This window comes from Anolis sagrei, chromosome 4, assembly GCF_037176765.1.
Source record: "Anolis sagrei isolate rAnoSag1 chromosome 4, rAnoSag1.mat, whole genome shotgun sequence".
In the NCBI taxonomy this organism is placed as follows: Eukaryota; Metazoa; Chordata; class Lepidosauria; order Squamata; family Dactyloidae; genus Anolis; species Anolis sagrei.
This window is the reverse complement of record NC_090024.1, coordinates 140,722,989-140,749,036: the sequence shown is the minus strand read 5'-3', so window position 1 is coordinate 140,749,036 and position 26,048 is coordinate 140,722,989. Positions and strand designations below refer to the sequence as shown.

The following is a 26,048-nucleotide window of genomic DNA, read 5'->3' as shown; positions in this document are numbered from 1 at the left end:
GCCACAGTTTCTTGAAGGCCCTTGGAGTAGGTCTTTGATTGTCTTTTCTGGACTTGGGTAGGAATGTATTGAAAACAGTATTCCTTCAGATATTGTGGTCTTGAGGTCTGAAGAACCATTATAGGTACCAAAAGTTTGGTCTGGAAATGAATTGAAAGATAATGGTGATGAAGATTTGTCCATATGCCATACACTTTTCCTGTAGATTTAGGTAGATTGTGAGATTTTTTTTAAAGACCCTCTTAAACATGCCTGAAGATCATTGCTTTCAGAGTTGATCTATGTATGCCCAAAGCACTCTTAAGTTCGGCTCTTTGTCTCCTTGCAGTTTGATGTTCCCAGCTCATACTTGACGTAGCATGAGTTTAAAGGATCGGCCTGGCGCCTTGGTTTGTAATTTAGAGAAGAGTAATAAGGGGAAGAATCTAGAGAAGTATCTGTATGTGGAGCATGAAATTGAATTGTTGCAATGCCAAATGATTTCTTTTTTAAACAGGATAATAAATTCTTGGGAAAGCATTAATTGGGACAGCCAGTTGCAGCTTTTGAAAATGGAAGGGAAACAGATTTGCTATCATTACCGCTAATAATGGGAACTTGTAATGTTTAACAAGCTGCTGTGACTAATTTATTCCATATTATTGCAGTGCCTTATACATTTTAGTGAAAAACAGTTTGTAGCAGTCATAAATTGAAATTGACTAAAACTTTGATGTAGTTAAAACAGGGAACAGTGGAGAGTTATTAATGCCACGGTGAAACCAGAGTTGGTGCTGAATGAATATCAAGCAGTAGAAGTAGGATATGTGTTAATATAAAGAAACACTGTATGCACGAACCAGGTTTTTACTTGGCTGTAACGAAAAGGCAGACAAGAAGGATTTCACTCCTTTTGTCAGTTAAAACCCTTCAACATTTGTATTTCTTTGGTTTGATCCATGAGGTATAACTGATAAGAATGGGAGAACTCAGGTTCCAGCTTGATATAGAGATGGGCTGAGTTTTTAAAGTTCCTCAAGATACTGAAACATGGACATCAGTAATTTATGTTGAAGTATTGTAGTGAACTGCCACATGATATGAGTGTGCCAGTTTCATCTGAACCCACCAACAGCAAAACTGATCCAATTCTTCTGCTTCATAGCACAGTATATGCGGGCTTTATAATTTCTATAGAAGATGCCATGGAGACCATTCTTTGACAGTGGGATCCCTCCGAGCCAGAAACCTTTGCACTACCATCTGTATGTATGTAGGCGCTGGCTTTAGCCTACAAAACCCTAAATGGTTCTGGCCCAGCTTATCTGTCCCAACATATCTCCCTCTATGAACCATCTCGGGAGTTAAGATCTTCTGGGGATCTTAACTCCCAGTCCCATCTTTGCAGGTGTGGTTGGTATGAACGAGAGATGGCCTTCTCAGTGGTGGCCCCTCGGCTATGGCACTCCCTCCCCAGCGAAATCAGATCAACTCCTTCCCCCCTGGCCTTCAGAAATTAAAAACATGGCTGTGGGATCTAGCCTTTAGACAGTAATGCAGTGCAGTAAATGAAAATGGAATATGTGCAGTTGTGATTGGAATGGCTCCTTGACTATGATTTCGGATTATGTGGCTTTTAATAATTTGTTTTAACGTTTATATGCGTTTTAATTTTATGTTTTAATGTATATGTTTATTTTATTATATGTTTGTTTTATGTGCCATCAAATTGTTGACTATTGTAAGGCCGCTCTGAGTCTCCTTGGGGGTGAGAAAGACAGCGTGTAAATACAGTAAATGAATAAATAATAATAAATATTTATGTTTCTGTACATTTGACTTTCTCATCAATTCTAATGAAGGTGCAGCCTATTATATGTCATGTGAATAGTTGTAAACATTTTGGATTGCTAATCTCTCATCATCTTTACAGTGAATTTTTTGGCTGGAATATTAAACCCCACTTTAAGGGTCTTGTCCAACATGCAAAATCGATATATTAAATCTGTTCCTTCAGTTTACATAGTCTTGGCGTAGAACTAAGTCATCAGAATAAGTGAATTTCTGGTTAGTTGCTTATGACATTTAAAACAAAGTTAGTGATTTTAAATGGCTGTATATTATAAGATGGATAGGCTAGAAGTGTAGGCTTTTCTTTGCCAGTCCAACATCTGACAGAACTAGATTTTAAAAACCCCATAATATCTGATTAATAAATTCTAATCAGGATAACTCGTCAGCAAGTGAAACTTGGGTGTGTTGGGTGATCATTTGTTTAAGTGCAGAATGTAAATAGTATAATAATAATAATAATAATAATAATAATAATAATACTTTTATCTTTAGACAAATGCTCAGAGAAAATCACAAAGATTGGATTTTTGGAGAGACGTGGTTATTTTTTGGCTGTCGCCACAAAGCCAGAGATTACTTGTTTGAGTAAGTTTTTTATGCCCTTTACTCCCTTTTAGTCTTTATCCTTCAGCAATTGGACATGGGGATGAACATCTTTATGGTTGCAGTGATCTTTCACCTTATTTTTCAGAGATGAGCTCAAGCTCTTTGTTGAGAATGGCACGTTAACTCACCTGAACGTGTGTTTTTCAAGAGACACCCCAGCTATGGTACAAACTGCCACTCCTAAATATGTTCAAGATAACCTTCGGCTATTTTCTGGTGAGATCAGCAGACTCCTCCTGCAGGACAAGGGGTATTTTTATGTCTGTGGGTGAGTAATACTGATCTTTTTATTATTATTATTTAAAAGGAAACAGAAGTTGAATTTGCAAGAACTTGTTAAATTGTGAACTGTTCTATGTTAGGACTTAGACACTCAAATGTTCAAGCTTCCAACCTTGGCGGAGAAAAGAGCTGGCAGCAAAAGACAAAAAAACCAAAATTAATAGCAAGTCCAGGTGTTTTGGTTAGTAGAGGGTTTTTTTCTCTCTTGAAGACTCCTGGGGGCAGAGTTTCATTACAGTCGTCAACAGACAGATAAGAGGCTTAGAACAAGAGCTGCTTGGAGAACTTCTTCGCAAACTGAAAAGCAGCATGCAAGGAACGGGTGTGTTTTCTGAATTGGGTTTGTTGGGACAAAATAATAGAAAGCCAGAGCATTCCAGTTAAAGCAAGCAGAGGAGCTGATATTTGTATTATGTGCTCCCATAAATACATCAATGGCGCAAGCATAACCCTTTTTGCTGTGGATGTTCTTGTTTGTTGTTCTGTGCTTTCAAGTTGTTTTATTTATTTATTATTTATTTATTAACTTTATTTGTACCCCGCTAGCATCTCCCGGAGGACTCGATGCGGCTTACACAGGCCGAAGCCTCAAAACACAATACAGTAAAAACAACACAACAGTAGAAAACATAGCAAATCAATAAGTTCTTGCAATAACGACAATAACAATACATCATGACACTTTAAAACTTTAGACTTATGGCACCTCTAAGGTGACCCCCCCCGGTGGCACAGTGGTTTAAACCACTGAGCTGCTGAACTTGCTGATTGAAAGGTTGCAGGTTCAAATCCGGGGAGTGGGGTGAGCTCCCACTGTCAGCCCCAGCTTCAGCCAACTTAGCAGTTTGAAAACATGCAACTGTGAATAGATCGATAGGTACCGCTCCGGCAGGAAGGTAACGGCACTCCATGCAGTCATGCCAGCCACATGATCTTGGAGGTGTCTACGGATTCTTTGGCTTAGAAATGGAGATGAGCACCAACCCCCAGAGTCAGACACAACTGGACTTAATGTCAGGGGAAAACATTTACCTTTACCTTAAGGTGACTCCATGATAGAGTTTTTTTGGTAAGATTGATTCAGAAGAGGTTTGTCTTTCCTTTCCTTTGAGACTGAGTGTGATTTGCCCAAGGTCATGCAGTGAGTTTCATGGCCAAGTGGGGTTTCAGCTCTGGTGTCCAGGGCCATAGTCCTCTATAACACACTGGCTCTTCATAGTCTTTACATGTATGTAATTTGAATACTGGTTGTCTGTTTAGAGGAATTGGATAATCATCTAGGTCTGTGGCCCAGTAATCAAGGTGTAAAAAATATTTTTATAATCTGCAAAAGAGTGATATTTCTGTAAAGGGGGGATATAATTGTGTTACCAAAAAGCTTGTACTTAGAGTTCATTAACTAGCATTTTGATTTTGAGAGAGGAGTTTGAAACAGTTGGCAAACCCACAGGATTACTGTATCCCAAGCAGTGCGGTGGTGGTGGGACACAGTCATCTAGGTACAATGAAGGCTGTTTAAAACTATCTCAATGTGCTATTTGGTGAAATGCATCCATAGACCTATCACTTTACAGTTATAACAGTAAAGAAAATATACATTTTTACTGTTTAATTAGAATTTCTTGTGAGTTTCTTGTTTGCTTGTGGCTACTGCTAGCAATGCTACTGCTATTTTTCCATCTTGAGAACCTACTAAATATAGTATCAGTATTGCCCCTTATCTACAGATATGATATCTGCAGCTTTACGTACACACAATCTAATTGTTTGTCTGTGTTTTTAGGTCCTGTAGTGTGATTCTGTGGCCAAGTATAGTCAAAATAGAGGGCTTGCTGTTATCATAATTTGAGGTATCCACCAAGAGTCTTGGAACATATTCCCTATGGGTACAAGGGTCATACTGTACATACATTTTCTTTTGGGTAAAAGGTGGATTTCCCCCTTTTACATATTATGAAATTATTAGTTCTGCATTGATTACTGGTTGAGAGCCAGAGATCTAGTTTATTATCCTATTTCTCGTAGCAGCCAACCAGAGTCTAAATTATATACATGAAGAGCCAGTGTGTTATAGTGGTTGGTCAATTTGGCTTTTGTAATATTTTTACTGATTTTCAGAAAGAAAGAATAGAAGAAGAAAAAACTCCATAAGATACAAAGAAGAAAAGACACACACAAACCAAGCAAACATAACATAATCCAATTAAACTATGAATGTAAAGACACTACCATTTTGGTAGAGGTTCTTCCAAAGTCTTCTTGGATTCCATTTGATAAAAAGAGAAACTTAAATACCCAACACTTATATTTCTTTATAGAGACTACAGATTCCTTGAAATATTTCTCTACTTTCTCTTTCTGCACCTTGCTTAGAGAGCTCCCCTTCATTATTCAATTTCCCTCCATTTCCATTGCTTCTCTAAATTTCAGTTGCCAATCATAGGTGGAAGGTACTTCAGATATTTTCCACTTTTTTGCCAATACTGTCCTTGCTGTTGTAATTATATACATAATTATTCTCCTTGTAGATTTATTGATTTGTGCATTGATTATGTTGAAAAGATGCAGCTGTGACGTAAATTCTAATTCGATAATACTAGTAATTATGTCTTCCAATAATTCTTAATGCTTTTACAGTCCCATAACATATTTCTCACATTTCCAGCATAAGTCTTTCTTGGTTTTAGATATTTTAGCTAGTATATTTGGAGATTATTATTATTATTTATACTCCACTTTCTCTCTTCTGAAGGAGGCCCAAAGTGGCTTAACACAAAAGCATTAGCAAACAATTTAAAATATACAAATGTGCCAATATTAAAACAGGATTAAATATAAACAGTAGTTTAAAATTCCCCATTAAAAATCAATAAAACATATCCCAAGTTAAAAACCACAGCCCACTCTGAATTAATCTTAAAAATGCCCTTGACACAGTAGACTTTAAAACAACTTTAAGATTGCTAGAACACATAAAACGTGCCATGTCTTTCCAAGCTCTTTCCCGTTGGTCAATGTCAAATATCCTTCCAACATTTTTTTTTTGCCAAGGTCACCATATATTCTTTTATTGGTTCAATTTTTTGTCCTTTCTATATTAAATTTTTATATATTTTGGAAATAAGACTTGTCCCTTATCACCTTCCAATTTATCCCAATCCGTTTCTACCAACTGGATTCCTTCTTATTTACTGTCCATTCTGGAATGTTCTGTTAGCCTCATGTATAAAAACTACTGTACTTTGAACCCTTCTTTTTCTAATTCAACTCTTGTTTATAATCTAAGGGATCCTTTGACTTTTATTAATATATCTTTTTATTTCATCCTTTGAGATATTGCGATTTGGTTCTTGTTAATGTTTCATGTGGTGATAACCTTTTGCGGTATTGAACACTGGTCTGTTTCCTGTCATGGTGGGGGCCTACATTCTTTGATAGAGTAGTAGGAAGTACGATCTGAAAAGCAAACGCTCGCTGCAGGCCCGTAGCCAGGATTTTGATTCGGGGTGGGGTGGGGGGGCTGAGAATCTACCCTAGCAAACCTTTCGTATCATTATCTCAATACCCCCATGCATATGGGATATATTGAACATGGTGATCAGATCATGATATGAATAAACATAGTTTAAATAAGGCCTTCTCGCGGACCACCCTGAGAAGTCCCTCAAGCCCCCCCCCCCCTGGCTAGATGCCTGGCCCGCTGCAACTAGATGAACCCTCACCCATTAGGCCTTTCAAGGTTTGCTTTTATTTTAGTGGACATTATTTAAACCAGAGGTGTCAAGTCCATGACCATTCACATTTTTTTCACTTTTGACAAAATGGTGCTCACGGATTGACATTAGCACCATTGGCATTGCTGGGGAACAGGAGGTGAAAACCAAATGCCAAGACTGCTACCAATAGCAGGAAGATAGCAGAGAACACTCAGTGGGTCACGATCTCAAGGTACTGATGGTAGGTTTCAGTCCGTCCATCCCTATCTACCAAAGATTGCAAGACATGCCATGTTAGTCCAGAATATAATAATAATAATAATAATAATAATAATAATAATAATAATAATACACTTTATATATATTCCACTCTTCTCCCCGAAAGGACTTAGAGCAGATTATAATATATATAAAGCAGAAAAAGGCAAACATTCAATGCCTTAGTTACAGTCACATACAATGAGACACACAACACAGACAAAGGCAAAGGCTTCTCCTTTCATTTCTGGCTTTGGTGGTGCTCATCTCTAGCTCTGGGGAGATGCTCTTCTTTATTTTCAAGCTGAGGAGCCTGCATTGTTGTCTCCTGGTTGTGTGGCCAGCAAGATTACTTGGAGCGTCTTTCTGCCTTTTCCTACCAAGCGATATCTATTTATTTACTCACATTTGCATGTTTTGAAAGTGCTAGGTTAGCAGGAGGTAACAGTGGAAGCTCACCCCAACCCACAAATTCAAACTGCCAACCTTCATGTTAGCAGTTCAGCAGCACAAGGGTTTAACCCATTGCCCCACTGCGGCCCCTATGCAGAGTCTCTCCTATGAGATCCCTTTGCATACTGTTGAAGATTGCATGTGCCAGTGAGAAGAGAGGCATGTCTGCTTGTGTGTCTGCCTATGCACATTCAGGCATATTGCTGGCCACAGAATAACACCAGATGCAGCCCTTAAATCTAAAAAAAAAGTTGCACATTTCTGTTTTAGAGTTTACTACTTTTATGGCCCTTTCACTCCAGGTGCTGAGAATTAAGACTGCCCAATATATTTTTCTCTCTCAGTGAGAGTTCAGTGCTGAACTTTGGCTGCATTACTCCCTGTGTATAAATAAATATAAATAATCCCATCTCAGGAACCCTTGGAAACAAAATAGTATACCTCGGAGAAATAAATTGTCCAAAGATTGTAGAATTCCAAGGTTGTGAGACATACTGCCTTTTACTGGCATCATCAGCACTTGTATTGAGCCGTGACCTTTAAGCTCATCAAGACCTGCTTAGCTTTGGGATCCTTAAAGTCAGAAACATCACAGCCAGCACTTTTGTTCTGAGAGGGCAAAACTCCTTCGGCATCTGTTTTGAAGGTTTTGGGACATACAGTCTGCAAAAACCTGTCAGTCGTTTGAGCAAGTGAACTTCAAACATTTCGGAGAGTGATGGTATTCAGCAGACAGCCGATTGGTGGGGAAGTCAAATCCTGATCAGATCTTCAAAGCATTAATTTAGCAAGAAATCAATAAAGTAGAAGCATTTTGCTGATTGCAAACCCCCAGTGGACAGTTTTCACTGGAGTGTTCCTCTGCAAAAGGGAAAAGGAGCTGAGCAGTGTCTTCCTTACGTTAAGTTTTTGAAATTTTGATGGTAAGCTTTTGTAATCAATGTTACATACACTTAGGTGTAACCCATATGCAATGAATACAAACCATATTTGAGAGACTGAACAATTTGAAACTACAGCTGAAATCAAACCAGCTATAATAATAGCAGAGGTTAAGATCTTAGGGGAGGCCCTGCTCTCTGTCCTATCTCCTTTACAGGAGCGACGGGCAGGGATGAGAGACAGGGCCTTTTCAGTGATGGCCCCTCAGCTTTGGAACTCCCTCCCCAGTGAAATTAGATCAGCTTCCTCCCTCCTGACCTTCAGAAAGAAACTGAAAACTTGGCTATGGGACCAAGTGCAATAAGCAGCAATGAAGTAAACATAGTACATGTGGAATGGCCCCTGGACTGTGACCTCAGATTTGTGTGGTTTTAATACCTGATTTTACTGTATTAATGTAATGTTTTATTTATTCATTCATTCATTTATTTACTATATTTATATACCATCCCTCTCAGCCTGCAGGTCACTTGGGGTGGTTCGCCGTCGATACCGAGACCATAAAATACAATAAAAAACATTAAAATAATATAAAACCATAGCAAAGTCAATAACAAACATATGTCATTAGCGTCTCCTTGCTGAAAACATTGGCCAAACACATCGTCTAATCCTTCCATCTTCCTATATAAGTTACACTATACTTGCAAACGCTTGCTCAAAAAGCCAAGTCTTGACTTTTCTCCAAAATGTTAAAAGGGAGGGCGCCGATCTGTTATCCCTAGGGAAGGCGTTCCATAACCGAGGGGCCACCACTGAGAAGGCCCTGTCTCTCGTCCCCACCAGCCGTGCTTGTGACGAGGGCAGGATCGAGAGCAGGGCCTCCCCAGATGATCTTAAAGTCCTAGAAGGTTCATATGCTAGAATTTTTAATGTTTTATATTTATTTATATTGTATCTGTTGTTGTTTGGCATTGAATATTGCCCACTCGGAAGCCGCTCTGAGGGGTGAGAAGAGTGGGGTAAAATTATAGTAAATAATAAATAAATGAATAAATAAATAAATAATAGAAATGAGCTCCACCTTTAAAATCTGATTAAATTGGTATGACTATAGTGGTTGCCTTTTAAATGAAGATGAGAGGAGGAGATTAGTCTTTATAGCTATTCTTGCAGGGCTACAGGGTAGTATGACATGGCTTTGTTAAGTAACATGAAGGTGCCTGAGTCAGCATTCATCTTATTTATTAATTGTTAATTTATTATATTTTATCCTACCTTTTACTCGATGTAGGTACTCCTACGATTCATTCTTTTTCTGATGTGTAGCTTATGTGTACTTTTTTTTTCTTTTTCAGAGATGCCAAAAATATGGCTAAAGATGTAAATGATGCTTTGGTGGATATCTTAATTGCGGAGAAAGGAGTTGATAAACTGGATGCCCTAAACATTTTGGCTACGTTAAGAGAGGAAAAGAGGTATCTGCAAGACGTCTGGGCGTAAGAACTGGTGCCAGTCCCTTGACCTTCAGTTGGAGTTATTTTAATTTAACAAAGAGTATGTCTGTCATTCAGATAGCCTTTTCACAACCCAGGAATGACATCAGTTGGTGCCTCGTATCTTTTCAATAATTCAGCTTCTGTCAGTGCCTTTTTTCTGCATAAAATTTGAGACATGGACTTTATTTTGGTTTGGAGTACTGGGTAAAATAAACATGGTTACAGGGATTTCAAGAGGCCCTAAATGGACATATCTGAGGGAAATAATGACATTCTTCTCTACATATGTTTGTTCCAGATAGGCAAATGGAGAGATTCAATAGAATTTTTTAAAATAGTGTAGAAGGTTCGATGTGTAATAGAAGAATTTTCTTGCTAATTATTTCACTTATCTCTATCCTTAGAGCCTAATGGTTTCATTTCAAAAACTGAAAGTTTATGAGAAAAAAGTATTGCACACAGCTATTTATAACATATTTATTATCTGTTTGCATATTTCTGCTGCTATATATCAACTTCACATTTGACTAATTAAGCAGAGTTATCTACTAAGGCCCCTGGTCGTGCAGTGGGTTAAACCGCTGAGCTGCTGAACTTATTGACCAAAAGGTTGGCAGTTCAAATCTGGGGAGCGGGGTGAGCTCCCACTGTTAGGCCCAGCTTCTGCCAACCTAGCAGTTCGAAAACATGCAAATGTGAGTAGATCAATAGGTACAATTTCTGCGGGAAGGTAACAGTGCTCCATGCAGCCACGTTGGCCACATGACCTTGGAGGTGTCTACAGACAACACCAGCTCTTCAGCTAAGCAATGGAGATGAGCACCACCACCCCAGAGTTGGACACAACTGGACTAAATGTCGGGGAAATCTTTAACTTTACCTCATTTGTTTAGAAGTAAGTCTTCCTGAGTTCAGGAAGACTTCCAAATAACAGGAATTACTTCCAAATAAGCAGTTAGTTTGTGGCCTCAATACGGTTATGTAGAAGTTGGAATCAAAGTGGTCCAATTTTAAAAGAAATTTATTTGTCTTAAATCACTACAGAAATGAGAGGTTGGTATAAATTTTCCAGTTGTAATTAATACAGAATTTTTAAAACCAAAAAGAAATACTACATTTTCAGACTGACTTCTTTGAAAGAAACGCAATCTTTCCACACCATGTTTGGAACTACAGCATCAAAGGGGCATGTGATAATCTGAAATTAATTCTATATGTGAAAAGTCACCATACTAGTTTTCTGTTCTCATGTTGGAATCCTGGTCGTGGCTTTCAGAGCAATGAGTACAATGCAAATGATTTTTGTGGGAGTTAAGCATATGGTTAACGATCTTTTTAAACCAGGAGGTGGAAGTACTAAAATTGCCTGGATTATGCCCAGGGCTTCTATGAATATGCAAACTACTGTATTTTGATTTACAGTAAGGATTTTAGAACTCCGAAATGAGCTTTGTGTTAATTTTTTCCCCTTCTTTGACTGTGTTGTCGAAATATTATCTGATCAAGTGGAAAGGCCCAGCTTATTTCAGCACTTTAACTGCAAAAGATAGGGTTTTTTTATTGTGTCAGGAACAACTTGAGAAACTGCAAGTCGCTTCTGGTGTGGGAGAACTGGCTGTCTGCAAGGACATGCCCAGAGTACACCCAGATTATTGATGTTTTATCATCCTTGTGGGAGGCTTCTCTCATGTCCCTGCATGGGGAGCTGGAGCTTGCCCCACTTCCAGGATTTGAACCGCCAACCTTTTGGTCGACCAGTTCAGCTGGCACATGGGTTTAACCCAGTGATTCCCAAAGTGGGCGTTACCACCCCCTAGTGGGCGCTGCAGCAATCCGGGGGGTGGGGTGGGGGGGTGGTAATGGCCACAGGTGCATTTGGGGGCGATGAATAACTCTAAGGGGGCCGTGAAAGCATAAAAGAAAGAAGAAAAGATTTAGAAAAATTGATTTCCAGGGGGTAGGCCAAATAAGTTTGGGAACCACTGGTTTAACCCATTGTGCCACTGGGGGCTCCAAAAGATACAGGTTGCTTGTTCTGCAGCATTGACATACAACGGTGCTTAAAGATAGAAGTAAGCATTATTGTATGTCAATGCTGCAGAACAAGTACAGAGGCAGTTTTAGAAAGTCAGTCTCATTTGGATTTATTATTTCCTGCTGCCAAAGATTGTTTTAAAGGAGAACATGTTTTGAAGATGTTAAGGAAAGAAGTCTGTAACCTTAATTTCATGTTCCTTTTTCATGTTCCCTTCAAAATGCTAATAATAGTATATTTGGGTATTTTATGGATCTGTAACTGTAAAGGTGATGGATTGCACTGTGTTAGACCTCAGATTTTATGGACACTGATGACGGCGCATCTGCCTTGAACTGATAATAGAATAAAAAAAAAAGAATGCCATTTCTTAGAACTATTTTTGTAAGATCAGATTGTTTCTAACTATCTTGTTCTTCTGCAGCAGTAGTAAAAGAGAAATAATATGAAAGAGGGAGAGAAAGAAGATATATCGTACCAATCAGACATTGGCAGGCATTGTCATACTTAGTATAGCATACTTTTTCCCATGTGAAGGAGAAGTTGAGATAAGTGTTTTCAAAGACTCAGGACATCTCTGTTAATAATCAGTTTATTTACAAATTTACAAGTTGACAAACAGTGGCAAGGTGCAATGGTATACAAAGGCAATGTCACTTGTAGAGCAACGCCAAAGAGACCTCCCTCCCCATACAGTCAAGGCAAAAAACTCCTTTTCCACCTGGCTCTCTCCAACTTCTTATGAAGCTCAAATCTAGCCATCTTTCTTTCAGCTTGCCATTTAAAAAGATGTGGGTTTTGCTTTTGATAGGTGTTCCTTGAATGCAGAAGACCAAGGTTACTGTTAAATCTCAGCATGTTCAGGGAGGAAAAAAAGGATACACAATGGAAAAAGTATACAAAATGATGTGTGCTGGGGATTGAAGCTGATCTCTTTTAATAGTATTAGAACCAGAGTCACACAATGAAGTTGAGTGTGCAGAACACATGAAAGGAATTACTACTTCACAGAACACATAGTTCAACTTTGCATTTTATTTCCACAATAAGTATTACACAAACTTCTGGGGGAATGTAGCCATTGATGTCTACAGTTTAGGATGTCTATGTCCCACCTCCAGTGTCAGATGCCGTCTGCCTCTATGTAGCTTTGGCTGGGAAACACAAATGAGAAATTGCTGCGGCACTCAGGTCATGTTCGTGCGTCTCTCAGATAATTCTCATGTGTGAACAGAACACCAGATTAAATAAGCCTTTGGTCTGATCCAACATGGATCGTATGTTCTTTTGACACTACCTTATGGAAAGAGCAGTCTTTTCTTTAACATTCAGTCCTGCTTCAAGAAAGGGGCGGATGTCCCATGCGTTTCATGCCTATCAAACAAATTTGAAGGCACCTCTCTTTGGGAAGGAAATTTTATCACATACTAGCTCTATCACTTAGACAACTCAATCAGAACTCTAATTATGTTTAAATATATAATAAGGCTTCTCAAATTGAATTCTTTTAATATTTATTCCATGTACTGCAGAAAAGAGTTATTTTAAATATAAATGAAACATTTCCCCAAAACACTACTTAAAGGCAGGGGTATAAATTCCCAGTAGCCTAGCAACAAGATAAACTTACATGTGGCAAGTGAGAAGAGTGATGCCCAGAGTCTCCCACACACAGGAGTGTGAAGGAACAACGTGGAAACTTGATATCTGAGCTCCAAAGGTCAACTAGATGGTGCTGCAGAAGAGGAAACACATGCAGCTCCCAACTGCAGAAGCTGTCTTCCTCTAGTGAGGATGGTAATTCACAACAGCAAATCTCTGGGTTACATATTGGGTTTTTTGTTACATGTGCAATTCTAAGCAATAAAAAGAGGTTCCTGGGAATGGTCACTTCTCTTTTGCCCAAGGATCTGCAAGAGAAGCTAGCTTTGCAGATCTCCATCTGTAGATATGAAAGAGTTCTAAACAAGAGTGAAGAACATTATTTTCAGTAGAAGGCCACATGTTCCAAGAGTCAATCCAAGGGGGAAGGCTGGTGGTAGAGGGGAGGAAAAAATGGGCTGAGTCAACTTACATTTGATTATCAATCTACCAACTCAGTTTTTTGGAGCATGTAAGAAATCAGTGTTTGTGTGTCAACTGTAAAATAAGATGCATGAAGCTGATTGGTCGGGCTACGCCTGGGGAGATAGCTGAGCCTGGGACTTTTGGATGCTGTTACATTTTTCAGGCTTGAACTATGCAGGTGCTCACAGAATGAGGTAGGGAGAGACAGACAGCTCTTGCTTTATGAGCTGCTGAAGAAACGTATTCACATGGACAAAAAAAGACCATTTTCAATCTCTCATAAAAGAGTCGATGCAACTGAACACATGATTGTAAAAATGTTGTTCTGAATAACGAAAAGTATACTTGTTCTTTATTGTTCATCTGCATGGCATATTTTCTTTCTCTGACAAGGCAGTGTGTGGGCTGATCAAATGTGAACTACACGTGGTTTATTTTACATTATGCCACAGGTCCTTCTGATACTGCTCAGAGGGCTGCTGAAGAAGGACAGCATTTGTCAGAAGTTTAAATTGACCACTGACAGAAAGCTACACTTAGCCTGCACAGCTGGATGAAAGGGAGGGAAGAGAAGATGGTTGGGACAGATTGGAGTTGCCAGCAAACAACATTTAGGCCACCCATTTCTCAAACTGGAAAAAGGGAAAAATGAGGTTACATCCTATTTGGACTACAGCAATGTGCTCTATATAGGGCTGCCTTTGAAAAGTGCTCAGGAACCTTAGTCCAAAGAGTTTCTGTCAGGTTGCTAAGTGGGCTGGCTAGCACGCAACAACCTTGTAGCAAAAGCTGGCTGCTGGTCACATTGTGGATTTTGACCAATGATAAAACTTATGAGTCCTGTATGAGCCCATAAGAATTCTAAGGTCATTTTGAAAAATCTTTGTTACAACTCCTTCTCGGGTTCATTTAATGGGAATGAGAGAGGGGGCCTTCTTGGTGGCTACTCCCAGATTTTGGAGTTCTCTCTAGAGACCCCCAGGACAGCCTTCTCTCCTTTTATAAACCAACTGCACTCATTGCGCAGTCTTATTTTCAGGATTTATATATGGCCAGGGAGTGGAGAAAATTTCTGCTGCTCTGTAGCAGAGTCCATGCTGGAATGCATGCCCATTTCCAGTTCTGTATTGAAATAGTTTGCAGTATACAGTATATATGAAGGAAAGCAGGCACATTTTGGTTTACATGTCAGAATACAGTACAACTATATGTGGGGGATTTGTTTCTGGACTTCGCATTAATACACACAACTGCAGATAATAGTAAATGAAGAACCTCTGGCTCCAGAATATCAGTGTTGTTTTGGGGGACCTACAAAATGCTGGGAGAACGTATTTTGTTGAATGCAGATACAGGGTGATAGTTTACAGGAAAATGTTTCTCCTGTCATGAATAACAAGAGACTTCTGTTGAACTGAAACAAGTTTCAGTCTACTCAAGGATTTAGGAAGCCTAGACAATTCAGGTGATTAGGGAGAAAAAAGAAACTTGCTCAAATCCTGTACTTGTATTACACAGGAAGTATGACAAGAGCTAGGTTGGTCAATTGCACGGAAACTAAACTCTTTAAATGCACCAAACTCTGGCGCAGTACAGATGTAATCATGACTAAGATAATGGAAAATGTTTAGCCATGGGCTTTGAAGACATCCAACAGATTTATGTGCATTTAAAATGCAGTGATATGATTAGGTTTCCTTAACTCTGGGCAGGTATGGTGAAAGGTTGGAATGGAGCCTGCAAGGCGCAATAGTTCTCATTATCATGCATTAAAGATTTTTTTAAAAAATTACCAGGACATGTTATGAAAGAAAACAGCCTTCACCTGGATGGTGGGTGAGCATCATAGAAGGATGAACTCATTGTTAACACAATGAGTGCCAGCTATCATTCTACAGAAAGGAATGTTTAAAACATTCTGGGGACTAAGGGGAAGGAAATGGAGACTATTTTCATAGCTCTTGAAATTTAGAAGCAAACAAAATAGACGATGATTTCCAGATTTTTGACCCTTGGAGCAGTGTCCAAAGAGCTGCAGGAGACTCCATCCATGGTTAGAAGCAGTGCTCCAACTTCTAACGGATCCTATACAGAGCTCGAGCTGTTCAATTTCCCCACAGAGTGAGATGGAAGCAGACTAGGCTGGATTCAAAGCTCTCCTGGGCTCTCCTCGTGTCTCCAATTCAACTAGACACTTAGATCAGTCCTGACCTCAGAGACTCCAACTGCAACAAAAGGATGTCTGCCTGTAGGGTTTTTGCATGATCACAGCTCTTAGGGCTGGTACTTCGTATGCTCTGAAGAGTCTTTACAAACACAGACTCAATACAGCCATGGGCAGACATACCCAAAATAGCTGTGCAAGTACAGATGGCTTTCAATCCATTTGGGGAAAACTTTTAATAAGGTTTTTGTGAAACCACATCTTAGTAAAAGCTGTTTAGGGCAAGCTTTTTTTCCCTGCAGCACATGTAACCACTTAAAATACTGGTGCAGCTATCATTTTTCTTTTTTATTTCCTGTCCAAGTTTGGGTGCTTTTCATTCAGCCTCATTGCATACCACAGTTCTCTATCCAGCTCTTGGTATAAAAAATAGGAAAGAGCCAGAAAGCAGAAAAGCAATGCCTTCTACCACAACTTGGAAAAGTTTCTCTTTTGGACTGCAATTCCCAGAATCACCCACCAGCATAGATAGTGGCTGTGTTGGCTGGGGGATTTTGGAACGCATAGTTCAAATATAGACCTTTCCAATGTTTGTATTTTCTAGGACACAGAAAAAAAATCTAAAGTCCCATAAATTTCTTACTTAGACCTCAACCATTGCTAAAGACCCATTGAAGTCTTGCAAGTGCATGGCGATAAATAGACCCAAGTAGGGAGGAAGCCACTTACACAGGTTGAGCATCCCTTATCCAGATTCTTAACTACCCCAAAATCTGAAAATGTCCACATGGGTGGCTGAAAAAGGAACACTTTTACTTTTTGATGGTCCAATGTACACAGATTTTGTTTCATGCACAAAATTTAAAGTATTATGCATAACGATTACCTTCAAGTTAAGTGTATAAGGTTTCTATAAAACATTAGCAAATGGTTAGACTTGGATCCAAGATATCTCACAGCATAACCATAGGGAAAAAAACACTGTTCCAAAATATGAACAAATCCAAACACTTCTACTTCAAAGCATTTCAGATAAGGGATACTCAACCTGAATGGAGATGTTCTTATTCTGCTATATTAGGCCTTCAACGTATGGATACAAGCATAAGGACTGCTGGCATAAAGTGCAAGCCATTGGCCTGAGGCACTAAGCATCAAACTTGTGTGCTTGGAGCAAGCGAAAAAGGGAGCAGCAGACTGTACAAACAGAGCCCAAGATCAAGCATGCAATGCAAACATCCACAGAAAACACAGCCCAGGCTTCCTGCCTCCCCCACCCACCCATTCTTCTTCGTCTTTTTTTGTGCTACTAAAATATGCAACATCGTATTTGGTATTTCCTTTAGGAAGAAACATTCAAACTGTACATTTTTCAGTCACTGGTTTGTTGAAGCACTAAAACCTAATGCTTCAAGTTCATTGAAATATATTGATTTAAAAAAAACCCCCAAACAACAGGGCAGTGAACTCACAGCAAATGTGGAGCCAGATGTTTTCATTTTCCTGACAGTGTTGTACCTGTCAGGACTAAAACCACCTTTCTGCACAGCTAAGCCCTTCAATTATTTACATAGCATGGGCACGAGGACAAGATTCAGTCCAGTGTGTGTGTGTACTGGGAAGTAGGTCCCACAAAGCTCAGTGAGGCTAATTCTCCGACCAATGGGTACAGACTGCAGCCCTGTCCACATCAAAACTGTTGTAACAACACATTACTCATTATACTTTATGCCATTTACTTATTCTTTGCGCTTTCTGTGTACACCTCTGCAGGACGAGATAAAGAAAATGGTGGAACTACAAGTCAACTGGTTGGTTTGTAACAAATAATCCAGGTGGGATTCCTTCCACTTCTACTATTAGAAGTGTACATTTTGCACAAATCCATGTATCAACAGCTCACAGGAATAATTCAATGAGCCAGTTGCTGCTTCCTTTACACAGATGTTCCTGTCCTGGCAGGCTGAAACAGATGAATTGTGCATGTTTTTTATTTATTCCACCATTTATGCCTGTGTTTGCCTCGCCCTCCTGCATCTGTTTTGCAAACCGCAGGTAGCCTGAAGCCTCACCATAAAGTACTCTTCTTGAACTTCAAAACAGCTTCTTGAAGTTCAAAACGCAGGCTGAGCTCTGAGGGCTTGACTGGCAGACAATTGGTGTAATTCCATTCAATAATCTATTGTTCTTTTTGTAGTCTCCTACTTGTAGAAAAGCTTTATTCCATGGAAGTTGGGTGACGGTCCTTAATCAGCTTTAGACAATTGTGAAAAGCTGAAACAAATGATGTGTCGGACGAACACTGAGCCAAGCCAGTTGACCTATACAAAATGGCCCACTTCTTGTTCATAGGTCGAGTATAATTAGGAAGTACAAATTATTGTACTGAAGTACAACACTTTGAAAAGAACCTTTGACTCTTCTGCAGCAAAGGGGGCAGTAACATGACACAAGTACATTTGACTGTGCGGTAATGACTTACACTCCAGGAGAAAACAGTACCTTTTTAATATTCATCATAGTGGTTCAAATCTGTAAAATAGGCATTGGAGTAGGCCTTTGCAGTAAGATGGGGATTAAAGTACTTGTTTTGCTCTTCCAAGATCAAATTATTTTTGTTGAATGCCTGGTAACAAAATGAGAAAAATAAAAATAAAACCTCAGTTAGTACACAGTTCCCATTAACATAATGAAATCCAAACTCAGGTAGATAGCTACTTAAAAATATATGTAAATATGTTCACCGAAATCCTAGTTCAGCTACTTAGTTATCTCTACTGGATACCAGTCATTAAATTTTTCAGAGAGAGGACATTTTTATTTACACAAGAAAGAAGAAAAGTAATACGGGAGATACAAATGTCAACTGAGTCCTGGGCATGGATCCTTAAATTAAATTTCTGGTTTAAAGTGTTTTTTTTTGTTTTTTTTACCCCCGTGGAATTGGCTTCCTTATTATTAAGCAACGGGTTCGATTATAGATGGAAAAAAAATACTGGATGACAAACTGAGTGAACTGATTTTTTTTACGAAGCGCTATTTTGGCAATGGGATATATGAAAGAAAAAAGGAAATACACCAGCAAATTATAGATAATGAATTGCAGTATCATGTAAGTGTAGCTACTGTATATCCTGAATTCAGAGACAGTGGTCAGTCTTTCATGTTAGTAAGTCATTTTAAGATTTTAAATCTTCCAAAATATAGAAAATCATTCACCCCAGCAAAATTTAATGTATTACCTTCAGCCTTATTAGAAGGAAGGTATAACAATGTCCCCTACGATGCACACTTATGTCCTTGTGGTGTTGGTTCACTGGATATGATAAGACCTATATTGTTACATTGTTCCTTCTACAGTGGCTTCTGTCATACTTTTATCCACCCAATTCTACAAAGCATTCCTGGAAGAACTGATGAGTTTTACACACACTATTTGCTGGGAGATCAGAATCCAATGGTAACAGTTAAAATGGCCAGCTTTTGTGCCGCAGCGCTCGCTTGACCGGCAAAAAATGACATCATTAAACAAGGGAATTTTTATGCGTTGTCGAAGGCTTTCATGGCCAGAATCACTGAGTTGCTGTGAGTTTTCCAGGCTGTATGGCTATGTTCAAGAAGCATTCTCTCCTGATGTTTAACCATATCTATGGCAGGCATCCTCAGATGTTGTGAGACCTCACAAACTCTGAAGATGCCTGCCATAGATGTGGGTGAAACATCAATAGAGAATGCTTCTGGAACATGGCCATACAGCCTGGAAAACTCACAGCAATCCAAGGAAATTTTACATGTATTTAATAGTATCTATTTTTATATCATCTTATTATTAATATTATTTGTTCGGTTTTACTTGTTTTATCTGATCTGTTGATCATAATAAAATTGTTGTTGTTGTTGTTATGCAATCTTGAATTACATACGAGCAACTCCCAGTGAAATCTTAGAAGCTAAAAGCGAAGGCTTGATGAGATCTCTAGGAAATACCTTCTCTTCCTTGACAAAGAATCATGTCAAAATTTCCATAAATGATAAAGGAAGGAAGCATTCATTTCATTTCTAATTTATTGAATACTCTTGCTGTGTAACGGAAGTTCTCAATGTAGCATACAATGGAAAAAATCAGAGAGAAAAAGCCATAGGCTGCTAATGTTGAATGAGAAGGAATGTGACAATTAAAGCGACACAGAAAGGTTGAGGAGCAAACTCATCAGTGACCACAATAATTCCACTGAGAAGGAATTGAAGGAGCAGACCAAAAAAAGGAGGCTAAAGAAAAGTAGTCAAGTAGCAGGGGAAAGAAAGAACAAACCAAAAAGAAGAAGGAAGAAACCATTAAAAGGAAGAAGAGAATGCCTTTTGCCAAAAACAAATAGCCCAAGATTTCCTACTCTTTCTGATGATGACAGGGACTGAACCTAGGACCTTCTACAGCAGTGGTTCCCAACCTTTTTTTGACCAGGGACCACTTGCCAACATTAGTATCAACAGGGTAATGAAACAGTTTTTGGTCAACTTTAGATTCGGTTTGATTATTTGGACTACTGATTCAGAAAATTGCATTGGATAGACCACATCAGCCCTAGTTTCTTATACAGAACATATACCATCCAGTAGTTGCCATCTGCTCACCCACAGAAAGCCATATTTAATAAACCTTGACCTATAAGAGGGTTTCATGAGACCAGTCACTCTTGTCGTAATGGTGTAATAACGGTGAGGCCATCGACCACTGGTGGTCCACAGATCACAGGTTGGAAACCACTGTTCTACAGGCAAAGGCTCTGCTCTACCATTGAGCCTCTTTACAATCGGAGAGACATCTCAAACTGCCACAGAATCTCTACAGAATCTCAGCAAAATGACATGAGAAGTAAATCCAGATGCATGGGTTAGAAGTAAGAAATGGTGATAGTGATGATCCATTTATCTCTAGATTGAGATGCAAAGAGGTCCACAGCACTAAAAAGTGCAATTTAAAATCCACAACATACAGAGACTAAAATAGAATTAAGCAACGATTAAGATCCCTTAAAACACTTAAGGTTCATGAGTTCTTATATTCAGGCATGTATTTTAAGTAATTAAGAAGTAGTCATCCTAGCCCCATCTTCACAGCCTTTACAATACAGATTAAACTGAAGGATACAGTGACATAATCCAGTTCAATACAGCTAAACTGTATTGTATGAGTACACGGTACATATAATAGAGTTCAATCTGCATTAAAATGGCAGTGTAGGTGGGGCATTAATTGCAAATAAGTAACTTTTAAAATAGCCAAGCTCCTATACACTTTTGGTGCACTGTAAATATATGCCAACAGAGTTTTGCTGGATTGCACGGTTGAACAACTGAATGAACAATGGGTACCGTGCCCTTGAGCTCTCCCATTGCACAGTAGTGAATTAGATTTCTTACCAAAGCGAGAAGAGAAAGCTGAAGTAATTAGTGGAACTGATGATTTACGCCAGTGTTTCTCAAACTGTGCTCCTCCAGGTGTTTTGGACTTTAGCTCCCAGAAATCCCAGCCAGCTGTTAGGAATTGTGGGACACAGGGGAACTCCGGACAAGAAACAATCAGGAACACCTAATCACCTCTCAACAAAGGAATTTCCCAGACAGTAACAAGACACACCTAAAAACTGCCAGACTATCAAATGCTAATCAGAGTAGCCAATTGAAACATTCACACCTAGCTCCAATAGACAAGAGTTATTTCTCCCACCCTGGACCTTCCACAGATAAATAAACCCAATTTTCCTAGTTTCCAACAAACCTCACAACCTCTGAGGATGCTTGCCACGGATGCTGATGAAACGTCAGGAGAGAATGCTTCTAGAACATGGCCATACAACCCAGAAAACCTAACAACCCGAAGTCCAAAACAGTTTGAGAAACGCTGATGTATGCAATAACGCGGTAAGCAAAACTGTTTGTGCACTCTTTTTTACACAAATGTAATGTTCCAAGAAAAATCCACAACAGCAGAACTACCACAAAGGTTTCATAACAACAGAACTACTTCTGGGTAGTTCTTGGCTTTATACCTGTAACTAACTCCTTTTTAAAAAATTGGATAACAAAAATGGTGTTACCCTTGTGTAGTTGACTGTAATTTTCAAAACAACCCACAGATTTGCAATGTATAAAAGACCATTTGCATTCAGTCATTACCTTGATAGCTTCCACAGAATCATATTTGTCCAGCTTGTTGATATGGTTAGTGATATTGGTATTAAGAGGTGCGGGAGACACTGGATGGATGACGGTTGCGTCGTGGGACTGCTGCTGATATCGCTGGCAATAGGTGTAAACCAGAAGCGTCAGAAGGCACCCAAGGATGGAACTGCTGAGCCCCACTGCCGTCATGTGAAACATGTTGAACTCTGCAAGATGAATGAAGCATAACACAATTACCAAATGTTGTTTACAGATGGCATTTGATGCCGCATCACTTTCATATTCCATATTTATGCTCAGTTGTTGCCAGAGATTTGTGTGAGGCATGCAAGCATATTAAAAGGGGGAGAAATGCTGAATGTTATATTTTTGAGAATCCACCTTTCTTTTTATAGTTCTTTTTTATTTTAAGGAAAGAACAAGCAGCAATCCCGTGTAGTCTCCACAGGAGTCCGTAAGCTTCAACTGAAACGAGCAAAAGTTTCCAAATGAGAGTCTGAAAATAGACATGTCACTGCTAACCTAAGCTCTTGAAACAATATTTTCAGGGTATTGCCTATGTTGTGAAATGGGGAATTCAACTATTTCAGGAAGGTGTTCATTTTGAACAGCTCACAGATCTATACACCACTATTTTCTAAATTATAGGTTGAAATGAAGTAGCCAGAAAACAACTTTCTTCTCCGGAAGTGTCCTTTCTTCCTGAGTCCCATTTGTACAGAAAATGTTTCATTTGGTGGGGAGTCTAACTGGACAAAACAAAGCAAGGAGTTTTAACGAAACTTTTTGGAAAAGGTTCCATATGCCCACATGGAATTATCTGTAGGATGCTAGTGGAGTCTTTATGTTGTGATTTCATCAAGGATTGAAATTGGCTATTCCAAACTAATTCTTATCTCTTATAGTATCTTACAGGTTGAGCATCCTTTATCTGCATTTTAAAAAACCACAAACAAGTTTAAAACTTGGCATTATGCTAAATTTCCTTTGACCAGAAGCTGGCTATTCAAGTGTCTCTGGTGTGGCCGTAAGGTCTTTCATTGTACATGTGGAAGGGCTCAAACTGCATTGTACGTAAGTGGTCTATGGTTTGCTCTTCTCTGCACTTGCATGTTGTGGACTCCACTTTGTAGCTCCATTTCTGAAGGTTGGCTCTGCAACTCGTAGTGTCAGAGCACAGTCTGTTCAGCACCTTCCAAGTCGCCCAGTCTTCTGTGTGCCCAGGAGGGAGCGTCTCATCTGATTGAGGTTCCAGATTTTAACGTGCCACTTTTGGATTCTTGCTTGCTGAGGTGTTCCTCTGAATATCTCTTTAGAACTTAGAATGCTATTTCTTGATTTAAGGCATTGCCTTGCTAGCTGATATCTGAACAGAAGATGGGCCAGAGATGTCACTACCTTGGTCCTTTCACTACTGGCTGCTACTTCCGGATGAATATGAGATGGTACAATACCGGCTAAACAGTATAATTTCTCCAGCAGTGTTAGGCATAGACATCCTGTGATAACTCTAAATAATCCCTCTAAAACTCACTCTTGCCATTCCATAAATAACAAGCAACAGTAACATGTTACCTTTTTAAATATAACAAGTAATGTGTAACAAATGCTTCTTTAAAGATACCAGTCAACATCCTACATCACAGAAATATATTGGAACTCCTCCACTCTGGAATGTCTTCCATTTGAATTTGATGCTTGAGGATAAAAAAATACCACAATTTGGGATGAAAAAAATAATGGAACTGGCATTTATGCATTGGCAGAGTGAAAGTGGGAGAAATAGTATAAAAGCATAGAGAGAGAGAAGCAGGAAACAGGAAATTATTACTGAGGGAAAGAGACAGGGATCCTTACCTCCGCATCGTTTCTCTTTGACACTCCTGGTTCTTGCCACTGTTATATCTGCGATGGAAATAATTCCATTAGGAAGCATTGGCACTGAATGACAATTTTTCTGAATCCATTTAAAAATCATCCAGCCCAAAATAAACCTTTGAAACTGAATATGAAATGAAGACTTCTTCAAATAATGTTTTCCCTAATCGGTTTGGGACAAAAAGTTCTTAAACATGTTCAGGCAGCATTTCTCAAGTGTTGCTACATGTTGATATTTTGCAGACAAAAAGAAATCATTTGGTATTCTGCAAATATGTCAAGTCAAAGAAAGCACTCCAATCCAGTGAACCCACCTGAGGGACATTGTGAATATAGAGACTGGCAAGAAAAGATCAAAAGCTATCAATGGGTTTCGGAAAATCCATTTGGAGGCACAGGAGGGCTGGGTGGAGGAGGGCTGGAATGAATCCTTTTTTGTTCCCTCTGTCACTTCCATCCTACTAAAATAGTGCTCAGCACTAGTTCAGTTGCTCTATTCCTATCCCTCTCTTCATTTATCAGCTTCATAGCAACTTACTGAGGGGCCTGCCATTGGGAAATTGGATGAAGAGATAAACAATTTTACCTGGAATGAAGTTAGAATCCAAAACACACGGCCTATTCTCAGTGGTATTCCCAGAGCACTGGTGACCCACAGGAAATAATACATTGCACTGGCGGTTGCGGAACTGGATTCCAGATGACTTGCAGCCAGACCACTCTGACCACTCAGACCAGCTCTCTGCAACAGCCACAAAAAACAAGAAGCAATATATTTAGGATATTGTCTCCGTTCCTCTCCCCCCACCACCAAAAAAATCTTAATTTATAAACGACCAGTATTAAATCACCAGATTACAAGATTTTAGAACATAGGTCCTCAAACTTTTTAAACAGAGGGCCAGGTCACAGTCCCTCAAACTGTTGGAGGGCCGGATTATAATTTGAAAAATATATGAATGAATTCCTATGCACACTGCACATATCTTATTTGTAGTGCAAAACACTTTAAAACAATGCAATAATTAAAATGAAGAACAATTTTAACAAATATAAACTTATTAGTATTTTAATGGGAAGTGTGGGCCTGCTTTTGGCTGGTGAGATAGGATTGTTGTTGTTGTGTGCTTTCAAGTTGTTTCAGACTTAGTTTGACCCTGAGCAAGGGCCGGGTAAATGACCTTGGAGGGCCGTATCTGGTCCCCGGGCCTGAGTTTGGGGGCCCTGTTTTAGAACATTACTATGACTGTACAAATTAGGCTTATACTCTATTTCAGGGCTTCTTAAACTTTTCCACTTCCCCTTTTAGCCTAAGAAATGTTTATGTGACCTCAGGTATATAGCTATATAAAAAAACAAACTTTTACTGATAACAAGTCAGCATTTGCACAGAATACAAAACAGGCTAATTTTCTTTTTTATGAAATACAGCTGAAGCATTTTCTGCAGAGTCCATTGTAAACACAGCACAATATATTTGTGTAAATGTTTAAAACAGCCACTAGGTGAGGTTCATAAAACACTTAGTGTTGCTAAATATGTATTTCAGGACCCCAACATTTAGCTAAGGATCCTATCTGGGGTTGGGACAGTGCTTTATATGATGCTCTTCAAAAGAGGTGCCTTGTGACTAGTTCTTTCGTGGGATGTGGCCTGTACAGAAACAAAGCTATTTGTTGTGTGAAGGACAAAGGTTCTGTTAGACCCGTCGCAAACTAGCCTCCTGCGGGAGCAAACTGTGCCAGCACGTCCCTGACGTCATGAGACTCCGCTTCTCTCCCCGCCCTTTCTCCGCCTCTTTCTCTGTGCCACAGTGGTTTTTCCTTTGCTAGGGCAGCATTGCCAGCGTACTCTCGTTGTTGAATTCTGTCAACAACGAGAGTACGCTGGCAATGCTGCCCTAGCAAAGGAAAAACCACTCTGGCACGGAGAAAGAGGCAGAGAAAGGGACGGAGAGAGAGGCGCAGTCTCATGGCGTCAGGGACGTGCTGGCACAGTTTGCTCCCGCAGGAGGCTAGTTTGCGGCGGCTCTTATATATAATGGATAAAATAGGGTGACCTGAAGCCTGAGAAAAAAGAATGGCGGTAACCCTCTGCCAGAGAAACTTCATGACAAAGAGAAGTTCCTTCTTTCCAGGATTTAACCAATTATTTGCCAAGGGGTTCATTCAGATTCTGCTGCACTTTGGCAT

The 26,048-nt window shown here is 39.4% G+C and overlaps 2 protein-coding genes across 5 annotated transcripts in view; one reads left to right on the top strand and one right to left on the bottom strand.

Annotated features, from left to right (window-relative positions):
• The window catches only part of MTRR (5-methyltetrahydrofolate-homocysteine methyltransferase reductase), a 35,760-nt gene extending 23,820 nt beyond the window's left edge, over positions 1-11,940 (top strand). Inside the window, exons 13-15 of the mRNA XM_060774063.2 lie at positions 2,326-2,418; positions 2,525-2,707; positions 9,389-11,940. Coding sequence (XP_060630046.2) covers positions 2,326-2,418; positions 2,525-2,707; positions 9,389-9,533 — 421 coding nt within the window. The 3' untranslated portion in view covers positions 9,534-11,940. The remainder of the gene's footprint in view (positions 1-2,325; positions 2,419-2,524; positions 2,708-9,388) is intronic.
• A 200-nt stretch (positions 11,941-12,140) lies between these two features.
• Positions 12,141-26,048, bottom strand: part of SEMA5A (semaphorin 5A) — a 208,783-nt gene continuing 194,875 nt past the window's right edge. For all 4 annotated transcript variants that reach the window (XM_060774064.2, XM_060774065.2, XM_060774066.2 and 1 more), the window contains exons 19-22: positions 24,443-24,598; positions 23,836-23,883; positions 21,973-22,184; positions 12,141-18,421 (exon numbers count right to left, since the gene is read on the bottom strand). In XM_060774064.2, coding sequence (XP_060630047.2) covers positions 18,302-18,421; positions 21,973-22,184; positions 23,836-23,883; positions 24,443-24,598 — 536 coding nt within the window. In that variant the 3' untranslated portion in view covers positions 12,141-18,301. The remainder of the gene's footprint in view (positions 18,422-21,972; positions 22,185-23,835; positions 23,884-24,442; positions 24,599-26,048) is intronic.